Source organism: Syngnathoides biaculeatus, chromosome 4 (genome assembly GCF_019802595.1).
Source record: "Syngnathoides biaculeatus isolate LvHL_M chromosome 4, ASM1980259v1, whole genome shotgun sequence".
Lineage (NCBI taxonomy): Eukaryota > Metazoa > Chordata > Actinopteri > Syngnathiformes > Syngnathidae > Syngnathoides > Syngnathoides biaculeatus.
Window position 1 is genome coordinate 23,614,928 of NC_084643.1, and position 14,659 is coordinate 23,629,586.

The following is a 14,659-nucleotide window of genomic DNA, read 5'->3' on the forward strand; positions in this document are numbered from 1 at the left end:
ACTTTGCAAAAAGGATGGAAATGGCAGTAGTGAACACTTTTTGGCAAAACAGGCAGGAACATAGGGTGACCTACAAGAGCGGAGGTAGAAGCACGCAGATGGATTATATTTTGTGCAGACGATGTCATCTGAAGGAGGTTACTGACTGTAAGGTAGTGGTGGGGGAGAGCGTAGCTTGACAGCATAGGATGGTGGTGTGTAGGAAGATTAAGAAGACAAAGGTAGAGCAGAGAACCATGCAGTGGAAGCTGAGAAAGGAAGCATGTCGTGTGGCCATATGTAGTCACACACACAGTTTAAAATGCAGAAACTGAGCTTTTGTTGTTGTTCCGGTCACTGCAGAAAAGGCCGCTTCACACAGATATAACATTGGAGATTATAGTTGATCTCTTTTTCTTTAAAAAAAAAAAAATAATAAAATAAAACTCCAAGGGTTTTTCCATTTAGTCCAGGTGCTTGGTCCTCCCGCGTCATTGGTAGCTTGTCGCCACATTCAGTATTATGCAGAGTGGACTCAGTGCGTGAGAGTTACTTGTTGAGATAAACCTATATTTTAAGTAGGACTTCTGACACTTTCTTTTGAAAGCTTTCTTTTTGTTTGAGGCTCTTCTCTTGGCTCATTAGGTGGCCTTTTTCATTTTGAAAAGAAGCTTTCCGTAGATGTTTGCTTTTTACTCATTTTTTCTGTGTGGCCTTGCATTTAGTAATGCATCATGTGATCCACCTGGAGTCTAGTCTTATGTTGTTAGAGATTTTTTTGGTTGAAAGGAACAAATCTTTTCAGTGAATGTAATGAATGAATCAGTTTATGAAAGATTATTTGAGCTTGGCCATCGTTATCAAATCGTCTGGGGGCAGACACAGAAACGTTCTGTGCAGTCCTGAAGTGTCCTTTGAGATTTTGTTGCCGTCAAAAAGATCTGATCTGTTTTCAAAATGAAACATCTGACACATGAAACGCAATACGACGGAAATGATATGAATGGGTCATAGATTCCATCGGGCCTGGTAACAAATGTCAAACGGACCAGGACCTGATGTTGGGGACCACCACTCTAAATTGCTGTGAACTTTCCAGCCCCTGGGGAGCAGCTTCGTGAGGAAGGGGACTTGTTCAAGAACGCCTCCTATCACTGAAGAGAATCCAACCTGGGGGTATTCGGTAACGTGCCCCATTCTTAACCAACCAGACTTCTCCTATACACACTTTGTAGAGCAGGGCCCAGCAACCTTTTTGAGGCTGAGGGCTTCTTTTTGAGCACCGATCGTATGAAGGGCTACGCCACCTGTTTGTGGCAAATTTCAGACTCAGTTCATTATACGTACAAAAAATATATTCATTTTAATTTATTGTAGTAAATGACATTACAGGTATTTTAAAATTTTAATTCACTTAAGCAAGTCAGATGCTGAATTTAAAACACAAATAATAGTAACAATTTGTGACCTATGGTATTTTTAGAACATACCTTGGGGGCGCCTTATATGGTCCTCGCAGGAAACCATTCGCCCGCGGGCACCGCGTTGGTGACCGGTGTTGTAGTGTGACTGACAAGAATTAAGAACCCCCTGCATTCGCTGCTATCTAATACAAGAATATACAAGAAAAGAAGTACTTAATGTGAAAGTGTGGGTGTTGAAACCTTCCAGCGGTCAGCAGTCCAGAGGTTGCCACATCCCCGTCGCTCAAGTGCAATGACCCCGCTTGAGGCAGTCTAAGCAAGAACATTCGATGTACATCACTCTGTTTTAAAATTGTGTGTCCAAACTTTTATTGAGGCTATCAACATTTCAATTTTACATTAAAAAAAAAAAAAACAGCGTAAAACAAAAACGTCACAAAGTAGCCAACTGTGTCTCCTGGAATAATGACGAACCGCCTCTCAATTCACTCACATTTAACTTTTGTATTTAAGTTTAGTAGAACACTTTTATTCTGGAGTCACCAATGGTGTAGTGGTGGGGGCGGCGTGGGATCGATTCCCGCTCAGTGACGGTGTTGCTATCTGCCCTGCAACTGACTGGTGACCAGTTCAGGGTGTAGTCTGCATTTGGCCCGAAGCTATCACACACAAAGGTTTCAAATCAATTTTAATATCCATCAGAGACAACCCAAGGCAATTGAAAATGCAGTTTTCAAATTACAGTTCCATTTATTGAGGTACAAAAAAAAAAAAATCCAAACCTTTCTGACCATCTGTGAAATGGTAGCTCACACATAGTTAAATCACAAACTCACACTGACTAACCAGAAATTTTGGAAAGAGGAGTTCGATTTCACAAGCCACATCCAGACCTGATTATCATCACATTATTATCACCAATCAAGAAGAACGTGTCAGAGAACACCAATGCGTCATGCCATGATCGAAAGAAATTCAAGAAGAAATGAGGAAAAAAAGTGATTGAAATTCATCAGTCTAGAAAATGTAACAAAGCCTCCAGGGCATTGTTCCCACAACACGCCAAGGCTTTTGGACTCCAGCGAACCACTGTCAGAACCATTACCCACAAATGGAGAAAACTGGGAACAGTGGCAAACCTTCCAAGGAGCGAAACACTCCAAAAGTTTGACGACTCATCCAGGAGGTCACAAAAGAACCTCAAACAACATCTAGAGACCTGCATTCCTCACTCAAGGTCAGTGATCATGACCCTACCATAAGAAAGACACTGGCCCAAAATGGCATCCATGAGAGAGTTCCCAGGCAAAAACCCCTGCTGTCAGCAAAGAATACAAAGGCCCATCTCATATTTGCCAAAAAACATCTTGATGATCTTGATGAAGATGAGACTTTTTGGAGAAACATTCTGTGGACTGACGAGTTAAAAATTGAAGGTGGAAGGTGTACGGCCTGTTAAATCTGCTGTAAAAATGGCACAACATTTGACAAAAAGAATATTATTCCAACAGTGAAGCACGTTGGTGGCAGTGTGATGGTCTGGGGGTGCTTTGCTGTCTCAGGACCAGGACAACTTGCTGTGATTGGTGGAACAATGAATTCTACTGTGTACCAGAAAATCCTGAAGGACAACAACTGGGCTTCAGTTTATGCCCTCAAACTCAAGCGCTCTTGGATCATGCAGCAGGACAACAATCCGGAACAAAAAACAAAATAAGACTTTGGAGTGGCCAAGTCAAAGTCTGGATTTAAGTCCAACTGAGATGCTGTGGTGTGGCCTTAAATGGGCAGTTCATGCTAGACCAGCCCCCCCCCCCAATATGGTGGCGTTGAAACAATTCTGCAAAGAAGAAAAATTCCTCCAGAGCGATATGAAAGACTCATCACCAATTATCGCAAACTACCGCCATGGCACAACCGGGTATTCGACTCAGGGTGCAATTACCTTTTCACAAAGGGTCAGAAAAAAAAAAATTGTCTCTTCATAAATTTGTCATTTGAAAACTATATTTTGCATTTCCTTGGGTTATTTCTGAGTGACATTAAAATTGGTTTGATTTGAAAGTCAAAAAAACAGATTCAGGAAGGGGGGGGGGGGGAATACTTTTTCATGGCACTGTATTTTGTATCCTATCAGGCTCTACCAATACCCAAACACCTGTGAACTGACTGGAGTGCGAAACGCCAGAAAGGGAGAAGGTGCATTTTGTTCTGATTTGGGCGGAGTACTAAATTTGAATCATATTAAATAACGCCGTCGTCACGGGAGCCATTCACCTTTAATCAACAACAAAATATGGTCATTTTAATATCACGACGCGTGAAAATCAGCACTGGTAGTTTTAAGCAGTTGCGCCTTCGAGTCCATTCAGCAGGAAGCTGGCAGGGTAATTATAAGCTCGTTAAACTTCTCTGCCTTTCATTGGTTGGCTGCCAATTGTCTAAAGGCCACATATTGTTGACTCCACAAAGATTTTGTCTCACATGGATGGATTTTGATATCATTGTGCATTGACTTGCTGTGCCGAAGCTCGTCCCGAGAGATTGACCCAATTAAGGCTTATTTAAACATCAAGAGAGAGCAGGCTTGTGTTTTTTTTCCCTGATGATGCAACAAGAAGAGGAGGGGAAAAGTACGCTGCACACACACAGGATACTACTTCCTACTTCCATACCTGCAGGCGCTACAGATGCCACTGCAGATCTGTAGACTGAGCAGCTGAAGGAGCAATGAACTAATGCAAGGACCAGATTAAGAAAAATATCTTATGTACAGTCAGCACGAATTAGGCAGTATTCATACTTTTATGCAGAGTTGGATAAAAGCCCAATCTCTTGTTATTGACAATGGTTCAAAACATTCTTCTTGTTATTGATGCTTAGTCTTTCTCCAGAATGCATTTAGTAATGCCAATGGGATTTATCAGTTTCTAGTTCATGGTAGGAAGGTGTCTTGTTGGTTCCTGAGCTTCCAAACCAATTATTGGAGGGTTACAATTTAAGTCTTCTGCTAATATCCCACAAAGTCATGACACATCTAAATTGCTTTCTTTGGTTGTACAGTATTAAGTTTCTCAGGCATCCTTATTGTTTTATGTACCGTGACTGCTTGGCCTGTTTTAGTCACATGCTGTGATGACGTACTCACAGTTCCAACCCATCTCCACGTAGGATATAAAAAGTCAACACACCCCAGTTCAAATGGGGGCAAGGAAGGCCACATATATGATTCTCCCAAGCACTCAAACGATTGGTCATTAAAATTCAAAACACTGTAAAACTAATGAGAAAGAGGTTAGTTTTTCTTTTATTTATGACAGAAAAAAAGTAAGTGCAAAAGTGAAGGTGCTTTAGCATCACCCGGTGGCTATGTGTGCACATGTCTAAGTGTAGCATTGTGCATAGATTTCTTTAATTCTCTCTCTCTCTTTCTTTCGGCTTGTCCCTTTCGGGGTCGCCACAGCGTGTCATCTCAGATGAACGCACATATGTTTGGCACAATTTTTACACCGGATGCCCTTCCTGACGCAACCCTTCTCAGGCATACATATATATATATATATATATATATTATATATATATATATATATACACACACACACACACACACACACACACACACACACACACACACACACGAGATATGTCTACCTGGTAAATATTCTCTAGCTCCACCCCTGTTAATAAGGTTTTGCCTTGATGTTCTAGAACCTTAAGAACCACTTGTCATATTCAGGCAGTGTGTGTAGAGTATTGAGTCTGCCTGTAATTTTAATCCTTTGTGGATTACAGAAAATAAGTGAATCCAAACATGCACCCAATTCTTTTTTTTTTTAACCCTGGAAAAAAAAGGTGGCTGTTTAACTAAAAACCCAAAATTAATCTTGCACTCACGCTCATGATGAGTGCGTTGTACGGTACACTTCTGACCAGGACTGGGATCTCAATTTACTGGAGTGCGCAGGATTTTTGAATTCACATTCAGATCCCCCCACAAATAAGGGGGGAACACTGTACATAACAGTTGATTTGCTGGTCAAATAATTCTATTAGGAAGCCCAGTGGCTGCAATCCCTAAGATGTATCAATTTCCAGTGATGTGTACAGGGTGACTTCCCTCACTAAGTACACAGTGCACACCTTGTTGAGGCATACAGACGCAGCTGTTTGCAGAAGACCTCAGACAGCTGCAGACACACTGGGCCAGCAGAACAAACAGAGTAGCCGCTAGACGCTCTTGTTGTCATCTTGCCTTTGTTTGTTTCCCTCCTACTGCCGTCTTGGCCCTGCAGGAGAGCTGGGGCGGGCTTACGGATTTTGCTTCAAGCATCAATAATAGAGGACTAACCGCACAGAAAGAACTGGAACAACTTAATATCATTCAGCTAGTAATTAACTTACTGAAACACAAGGGCCTGTAAATCTACAAGTGCAAGCGGCCGCGTAAATGTCTGTGTCTGAGAAGACGTCACGCAACTTATTTAAAATGAGGTGAAAAATTTGGCTTTTATTAAGGACAGAGGTGGGAAGGAAAAAGGTAGAAATACCGTCCAGCACTTCATTACGGGAGGCCGAATTAAGTCAAATTTTCAGACATCTGTAGGTAACCTGTGTATGTTTTTGACAACTTTCATTTTAAAGGTCGTGCATGGCCTCACTTCACACGAAAATATGGAAAATGTATATCGATGTTTTCTAATTCTTATTTGCCAATGGTTTTTTTTTTAAACTTTTTCTAACCTTTGTAAATCGAGATTGGTGCAGTCACCAAACTCTTCAGATATTGATTTACTGCAATCTTGAGGTTTGGGGGAAAAATGGACAGAAGCGGAAGATTGTTAGCTAGGGAGGGAGTACAGTATTAGCTACGATGGCACGAGATTCAGACATCCAAGGTATTACCACCTATTGTCTTATTCAAGAGAATTTTTTTGGATTGATTCCCAGCAAAGGTGCTGTGTTGTGCCAGCCTAAAAACCACAAGCTTCTGACGTTCCAAAATTCTGTCTAGCCGTAAAAAAAAAGTGGATTTTCCTCTCAAGCGTTCTCATTAGCCAATTTAGCATTTCTTTTTTTTACTCAGTTTGCATCTGCAAGGTGTGTTCCCATACATTGTGACAACATAAGTAATGTTCTGTGATTTAGGTTTAAAATAAAACAAAACTTGGTTGTAACATGATTTTTGTTCTTCTCAATATGAGCACTGTAAGTTAATAAAAGTGGTTAAGTATTTTATATGTAGAACGTTTTTTTTTTTTTTTTTTTACCACTGTGCAATGTGTTCAAAAGAGGTATAGCATATATTTGATCAAGTTTTTGTTTTTGCACTCCTGTACTTTTGTTCTATTTTATCAATAATGTTACTTTTTGTTATATACAAGTATCTGTACAATGTTCTTAAATACAGTGTGACTACGTTGGCCAGCTCTCAGCGATATTAAGAGGTAATTTATTGAGCCCTTTGAAATCATTGCATGTCTCAAAGAGTGTCTAGTTGATGGCAGTACGTCGAAGCAATGAAACTACAGTCGAGTCACGACCTGCAATCACATGGGCCTGGGAGTACACCGACGGTAAGCAGTAGAAAGAAAGCAACTCATTTTTGTTTTTTGCAAGCCCTTCTCTCCAGCTGTCAGACCCTCTCCATGTCCCATGGGGGGTTGCCACGGTGACAGGAGGCCACATGTCTTGGGGGCGTCGTCTTGGTCAAAGGACCCCATTGTTCTTGTGCTAAGCTGTCTTCGCCATTCCCTTCTGCCAGGGACGGTGGCTTTGGCTTCACACCCCTCACTCACTTGTCCAAAAACTGAGCTTCTATAGAGGTGCAACTTCCATACGGGAACCTTTTGAGAGTCCTAAGTTTGACCATCAACTGACCCAAGTCAATAAAAGTGGGCCCAACGAGTTTTGGAAAAAAAACAAAAACCAAACAAACAAAAAAAAAAAAAACCACACTTTTCAGTAGTTTTTTTTTTGTGTAAAATCAATTAAACCGATATATTAAAAAAAAGTTGCAAACACCTTCCCAAGCTTAAAGCTCGCTTCCTCACAACTTCTTTGATTTGCTAGGGGTGCCTGATCACAAAGGGGAACACAAGCAGTAACTCAAGACGACCACTCGATGGCACTAAAGTCTTGCTGAGTCGTCCAAATAGACTGGGGGAGGGGCCATTCATCTTCCAGATGGGCAAGGCCTTGGCATTCAACCAAAAAAAAACTGGGACTTTGGTGTCCTTCAGCCATGTGACACCGGCTTGAAACAAAAGTGGAGAGTCAATTACACTGTGATGGATACATCGCACTCTGACATCTTTCTAGATGCCACTTATCTTGTGTGAACCGGAGGTGAAATTCCAACTTGTTACCACTGATGCTCAAAACTCTCCCAGGTGGAGGGGGGTGCCAGCTCCTTTGAATCTGGGAAAGGCAGGGGGGTCAACTTAATTTCATTTAACGCCATTTAGTTGATCAAAATGGCCATTTGGATACCCCTAGTGATCACAGTTCACAAGCGCAATTCTTACCAGTTGCAACAGGTGCTGCTTTATACTGTAAATTGCGATTCGGTTGGTTGGAAGTTCAATTTAAAAAGTGAAATTCATTATACACATTCATTGAACTCACGTGAAAATACTTTACAGAGGACCAATTCCTTTGTTTTTGATTATGAAACTTTTTTTTATTGAGTTGGTGAATTTTAGACTAAGAAAATATACTAACTTACAATATTTCACTATATATAATATACAAGTTTCCTTTCTGCATTGAACTGAACTAAATTTATCACTATTCCAATTTTATTGAGATGTTCATATACGCGCGAGAACAAATGTTTACGTGAAGATTGAAGATGCTGATAATAACATGATGTGTGCATGCAGGGATAAATACTGCACAGTAATTTCAGTGTAACATGTATTTAGTTTTATTTAATTATGAAGTTAAGTATTTGATAGTTTACTGTACGGTAGGTCCTGTCTGATGACTACCTGTGCAAATATGATTCATTGGACTTCAAAGATGCGCATAGGCCTGAGACTCATTTTTGTAGAGGTGCATGGGTTGTTGGTTGAATGTCTGTCCAGGGTCACATTGCATATTGCAATGCAAAAGGAACAGCTGTTTCGCCGAGGTATAATTTTTGTTCATCATTTCTTCTAAGGTTCCATTAGGACTCCTAGTTGATTCGAGAGCTAATTTGTTTTCTGCACTACTATTTAGCCCTTCCCCCCATAGCTTTTACATTAATCCAGTAGCCTTGTGCCTGATCGATTGGTACCACTCAGGCCATCTTCATCTATTGACTAAGGGAAAATAAAATAAATAAATCGACTCATTGAGGCTCAATCTAGTGAGTTTGGAAAGTGTGGTTGGATATTGATTGGGAGAAAGTCAGCATAAATGATTGGGCTCTCTGTTTATTGAGTGGCGTGCAGAGAGAGACGCTGCTAATAACTGGTTAAGGATAAAAGCATCAGCACTTTCATACCACAAAACAAGTTTAACAAAGACAAAAAACAAACAAAAAAAAAAATCATGACCGATATTCTACTACCATGTCACCATGTGATGGGTGAAGTGTCCTCAAACAGTGTAGATTGGCAGAACAGTAGAACAGAATCCATGATTCCAGGTCTTCAGTGGTTGATTTAGGAGGAGAGCCGAAGTATCCAGGCCAAACCTGTTTGATTATCTGTGTTGCTTTGGTTCCTCAGGCTACGGCGCACTGAACGCTGCCCCTTACCGGGAACACTTTTGAAGACATCCTCAATATTCAAGCGAGTCTGCCAGGAAGCCAACCCACTGTTGTCTTGTGCTTCTTCTTTGGGACTTTCAGACTTTGAACTGCTGAGTTTTTTCTGCTGTGTCTCAACTTCCTGTGTATGTTTTTCCTCTGCCAGGTTCACAGAGCCCCTCCTGCTTCTTGACATGATGCGAGCCTGCTGGGTTGCTCTGGGGGCTGCTGCTGTTGAGGTCACTGTGCTGCTTTGTGGCTCTTTGAACAGGCAGGCTGGTGCGGGGGCATCAACAATCAGATGACATTCTGAATTGGCATGTGTGTGTATGCTGGATAAGAGAGCAATTGTTTGGGTGCAATGTTCTTCACCACCAGCTGACACTTGTTCTAATATTGAGCGTTCTGTTGGGGTTTCCACTGATGCAGCAATGATTGTAGTGATCTCTTCGTCGTTCTCACTTGTCTTCTCGGAGGTGTGCCGCTGAGGCTCCACACATAGGCCATTTACTGAAACACTGACTTTCTTAAATCCCCTCATGATTTTGGATCTTAGTGCGTTCCTTTTCTTCTTTGTAGCTCTTTTGCCAGTGGGCACTGGAGCTCCTGATGGATTGTCACCAAAAGAAACTGCAGTCCAAGGGCCACTGCTAGTTGATTCATCTGGGATTATTGGGAGAAATTGAAAGCATAACACAAAATTTACTACTTCTGGCTTCCCAAAAAGTGTTTACACAATTTTAAAAAGGACACATAGAAAACATACTGCAACTAGTTGGGTCCCTGGACTCTGTCCACCCATCAAGAGTGAAATTAAATTACCAAGTTTTTCTTATTATATTATATATTTTGTTATGCGCCTTTTTGCTTAACGTGTCTGTGAGAGAGCAAATCTGAATTTTAATTCTATAAATGTACTAATATTTATAAAATAACTGATCCTGCCACCATGAGTTTTTATAGCCATTGTTCAAAAGGTTGTACACAGAAGGAATGTCAGTGTTTATATATATATATATATGGTCTTCCTCTCGCTCTTTTGCCTGGCAGCTCCATCCTGAGCACCCTTCTACCAATATATATATATATATATATATATATATATAGTGTGCTGTGAAAAAGTATTTGCCTGTGGACAATACAGTTCCAACAGTGAAACATGGTTATGGCAGCATCATGCTGTGGGTTTTTTGTTTTATTTTTGGAGCTGCAAGGACAGGACAACTGGTTGCAACCAAAGTAAAGATAAACGTGGCCAAGAAGAGGGATATCCAGGATGAAAACCTTCCCCAGAGTGTGCAGGACTTCAGACTGGGCTGAAGGTTAACCTTGACAATGACCCTAAGTGAACAGCTAAAACAACAAAGCAGTGACTTGAGAACAACTCTGACTGTTATTGAATGGGGCAGGCAGAGCCCTGGTCTACACCCAATTGAACATCAATGGAGCGACCTCAAAATGCCTATGTACTAATGTTCCCCAACCTGACAGAAGTGGAGAGGATCTGCAAGGAGGAACGGCAGACGATCCTCAAATCCAGGTGAGAAAAGCTTCCATCATTCCCAAAAAGACTCATAATTATTTTTAGGAGTAAGACATCTGCTAACTTTTAAATTCTGATGTCTCAAAGTAATTTACAGCAATAGCTCTGAAAGGCTTTTCACTTCATTACAAGCATCCTTCAGTCATCACGACACAAGGGTTAAAATACCTTTGTTGCTGGTAGGCGGAGTTTGTTGCGCTGTTGCAGAATGGTCCATAAAGAGCTCAGTTATCGGACTAAGGCTAGGATTCTTGGATGCGTATTCCCGATATCCATAAAGTGAGTGGTTCACCTCCTTTTTCCATCGATTTGATGCTGTAGAGGTCAACTGCAGAGATCAATGTGCTTGATTAATTTAATTCCTCCCAAAATTCAGCCAATACTCCAATATAAATTTTGGAAAAATTAAAACTGCCATTGCAAGGGGGTCATTAAATAACTAATGAAATATTAAAAGTGTGCGGCAGCTGTAGAGTGTCAGCCTCACAGTTCTAAGGGGCTTGCATGTTCTCCACGTGCCTGCGTGGGTTTTTATCCAGGGGCTCCAGTTTCCTCCCACATCCCAAAAACATGCATTCATTGGAGACTCTAAATTGCCCCTAGGTGTGATTGTGAGTGTGGCTGTTGTCTGTCTCCATGTACATTGCGATTGGCTGGGAACCAGTTCAGGGTGTACCCCGCCTCCTGCCCAATGTCATCTGGGATAGGCTCTAGCATTCAAGTGACCCTCCTGAGAATAAGCGGCTCAGAAAATGGATGGATGGATACTGGATGATTTCACCTGCCCAAGTGATATTTTCAAAATTTTCAACCAACTTGTGTTTAGGTGTAAACTATCCTTTCTGAAACATTCATTGGCTTTTAGTGGGAAGAATATGCAAACATGAATCCCGTTTTTTGTCCGGCAGTATGATGAGATTCATTGTTGTTTTGCTTATAATTTTTAAAATACAAATGTTCTTCATCTCTGTCTGTGGTAGCAGTCTGAAGAAATGCATGAGGGAAAAGTGTTGTCAGGAGCTCTGTTGCCTTTATACAAAGACACTGAACCACTCTAAACCTTTGTTAAACACCACGTGTTCAGTCATTCTATTATGAAAAAAAACCTGGTAGGTTTACCTGTAAGTAAAAAAAAAAAATCTTTCTTCTTCTTTTCTTTTCGGCTTGTTCCGTTTTTCCATCTATGCCTATCTCCCACATCTTCCTCTTGAACACCTACTGTCCTCATGTCTTGCCTCACAACATCCATCAACCTTCTTCTTTGGTCTTCCTCTCGCTCTTTTGCCTGGCAGCTCCATCCTGAGCACCCTTCTACAAATATACTCACTCTCTCGCCTCTGGACATGTCCAAAGCATCCAAGTCTGCTCTCTCGAACCTTGTCTCCAAAGCATCCAACTTTGGTTCTCCCTCTAATGAGTTCATTTCTAATCCTATCCAACCTGCTCACTCCGAGCGAGAACCTCAACATCTTCATTTCTGCCACCTCCAGTTCTGCTTCCTGTTGTTTCTTCAGTGCCACCGTCTCTAATCCGTACATCATGGCCGGCCTCATCACTGTTTGGTAAACTTTGCCCTTCATCCAAGCAGAGACTCTTCTGTCACATAACACACCAGACACCTTCCTCCAGCTGTTCCAACCTGCTTGGACCCGTTTCTTCACTTCCTTACCACACTAAGCATTGCTCTGGATTGTTGACCCTAAATATTTGAAGTTGTCCAACCTCGCTATCTCTTCTCCCTGTAGCCTCACTCTTCCCCCTCCACTTTTCTCATTCACACACATATATTCTGTTTTACTTCGGCTAATCTTCATTCCTCTCCTTTCCAGTGCATGTCTCCATCTTTCTAATTGTTCCTCTGTATGCTCCCTGCTTTCACTGCATATGGCAATATCATCTGCGAACATCATGGTCCAAGGGGATTCCAGTCTAACCTCATCTGTCAGCCTATCCATTACCACTGCAAACAGGAAGGGGCTCAGAGCTGATCCCTGATGCAGTCCCACCTCCACCTTAAATTCCTCTGTCACACCTAAGGCACACCTCACCATTGTGCTGCTGCCATCATACATGTCCCGTACTATTTTAACATACTTCTCTGCCATACCAGACTTACGCATGTAGTACCACAGTTCCTCTCTTGGTATTCTGTCATAGGCCTTCTCTAGATCCACAAAGACACAATGTAGCTCCTTCTGACCTTCTCTGTACTTTTCCACTCGCATCCTCAAGGCAAATAATGCATCTGTGGTACTCTTTCTAGGCATGAAACCATACTGTTGCTCGCAGATACTTACTTCTGTCCTGAGTCTAGCCTCCACTCCACTTTATCATAACTTCATGGTGTGGCTCATCAACTTTATTTCTCTATAATTCCCACAGCTTTGAACATCGCCTTTGTTTGCCTTGTGGGAACTAGAACACTTTTCCCCCATTCTTCAGGCATCTTTTCGCCCGCTAGTATTCTGTTGAGTAAGTTGGTCAAAAACTCCACAGCCATCTCTCCAAATTGCTTCCATACTTCCACCGGTATGTCATCAGGACCAACTGCATTTCCATTTTTCATCCTTTGTAGTGCCTTTCTGACTTCCCCCCTAGTAATCATTGCCTCTTCCTGGTTATTCACACTTGCCTCTTCTACTCTACCTTCACTCCCATTTTCTTCATTCATTAACTTCTCAAAGTATTCTTTCCATCTATTTAGCACACTATTGGCACCAGTCAACACATTTCCATCTCTATCCTTAATCACCCTTACCTGCTGGACATCCTTCCCATCTCTATCCATCTGTCTGGCTAACCAGTAAAGATACTTTTCTCCTTCTTTTGTGTCCAACCTCGTGTACATGTCGTCACATGCCTCTTGTTTCGCCTTTGCCACCTCTACCTTTAGCCTACGTTGCATTTCAATGTATTAGTTTCGACTCTTCTCAGTCCTCTCAGTTTTCCACTTCTTATTTGCTAACCTCTTTCCTTGTATGACTTCCTGTACTTTGGAGTTCCACCTCCAAGTCTTCTTTTCTCTCCGTTCCCATCTGAAGATCCACCAAGTATTCTCCTGACCGTCTCTCTGATCACCTCGGCTGCAGTTTTCCCATCTTCCAAGTGCTCATCCTGTCCACCGAGAGCCTGTCCTCTTTTCTGAAAGACCACACAACATTCTTCCTTTGTCAACTTCCACCACATGGTTCTCTGCTCTACCTTTGCCTTCTTAATCTTCCTACACATCACCATCCTACGCTGTCGAACTACACTCTCCCCTACCACTACCCTACAGTCAGTAACCTACTTCAAATGACAGTGTCTGCACAACATGTAATCCACCTGCATAGCCCATCTGTTACCATAGCAAACAGGAAAGGGTTCAAGGCTTATCCCCGATGCAGTCCCACTCCGACCTTAAATTATTCTGTCACACTTACAGCACACCACACACACAGCACACCGTCTCACATCTTCCTGAAAAACCGCACAACACTCTTCTCAGCTTCTATCACATGGTTCTCTGCTCTGCCTTTGACCTTTTAATCTTCCGACTGACCACCACAGTCATCCTACACAACACCATCTTATGCTGTTGAGCTACACTCTACCCTACCACTTCCTTGCAGTTAGCAACCTCCTTCAGATGGCATTGTCTGCACAAGATCCACCTGCGTGCTTCTACCCCTGCTCCTGTAGGTCACTCAATGTTCCTGCTTCTTCTGGAAACAAGTGTTCACTCCTGCCATTTCCATCCATTTTGCAAAGTCCACCTCCAACTGCCCCTCAAAGTTCCTTTCCTGGATGCCGTACTTACCAATCAATTCTTCAACGCCCCTGTTTCCTTCACCCACATGTCCATTACAATCTGTCCCAATCACAACTCTAATTTCAAATTTCAGCCTCATCACTCAATCTGATATTCTTTTCACCTCTAAAACATTCTTAGCCAGCTCTTCCTTTAAAATAACACCTCCTCCATTTCTTTTTCCATCT

At 41.9% G+C, this 14,659-nt stretch overlaps 1 protein-coding gene across 10 annotated transcripts in view; it reads right to left on the minus strand.

The window, feature by feature from the left end:
• Positions 1-8,803: 8,803 nt before the first annotated feature.
• The window catches only part of cdca2 (cell division cycle associated 2), a 38,480-nt gene continuing 32,624 nt past the window's right edge, over positions 8,804-14,659 (minus strand). For 9 of the 10 annotated variants that reach the window (XM_061817021.1, XM_061817018.1, XM_061817023.1 and 6 more), the window contains 2 exons: positions 10,850-11,009; positions 8,804-9,801 (listed from right to left, as the gene is read on the minus strand). In XM_061817021.1, coding sequence (XP_061673005.1) covers positions 9,053-9,801; positions 10,850-11,009 — 909 coding nt within the window. In that variant the 3' untranslated portion in view covers positions 8,804-9,052. The remainder of the gene's footprint in view (positions 9,802-10,849; positions 11,010-14,659) is intronic. The other variant, XM_061817024.1, reaches the window with a different exon arrangement.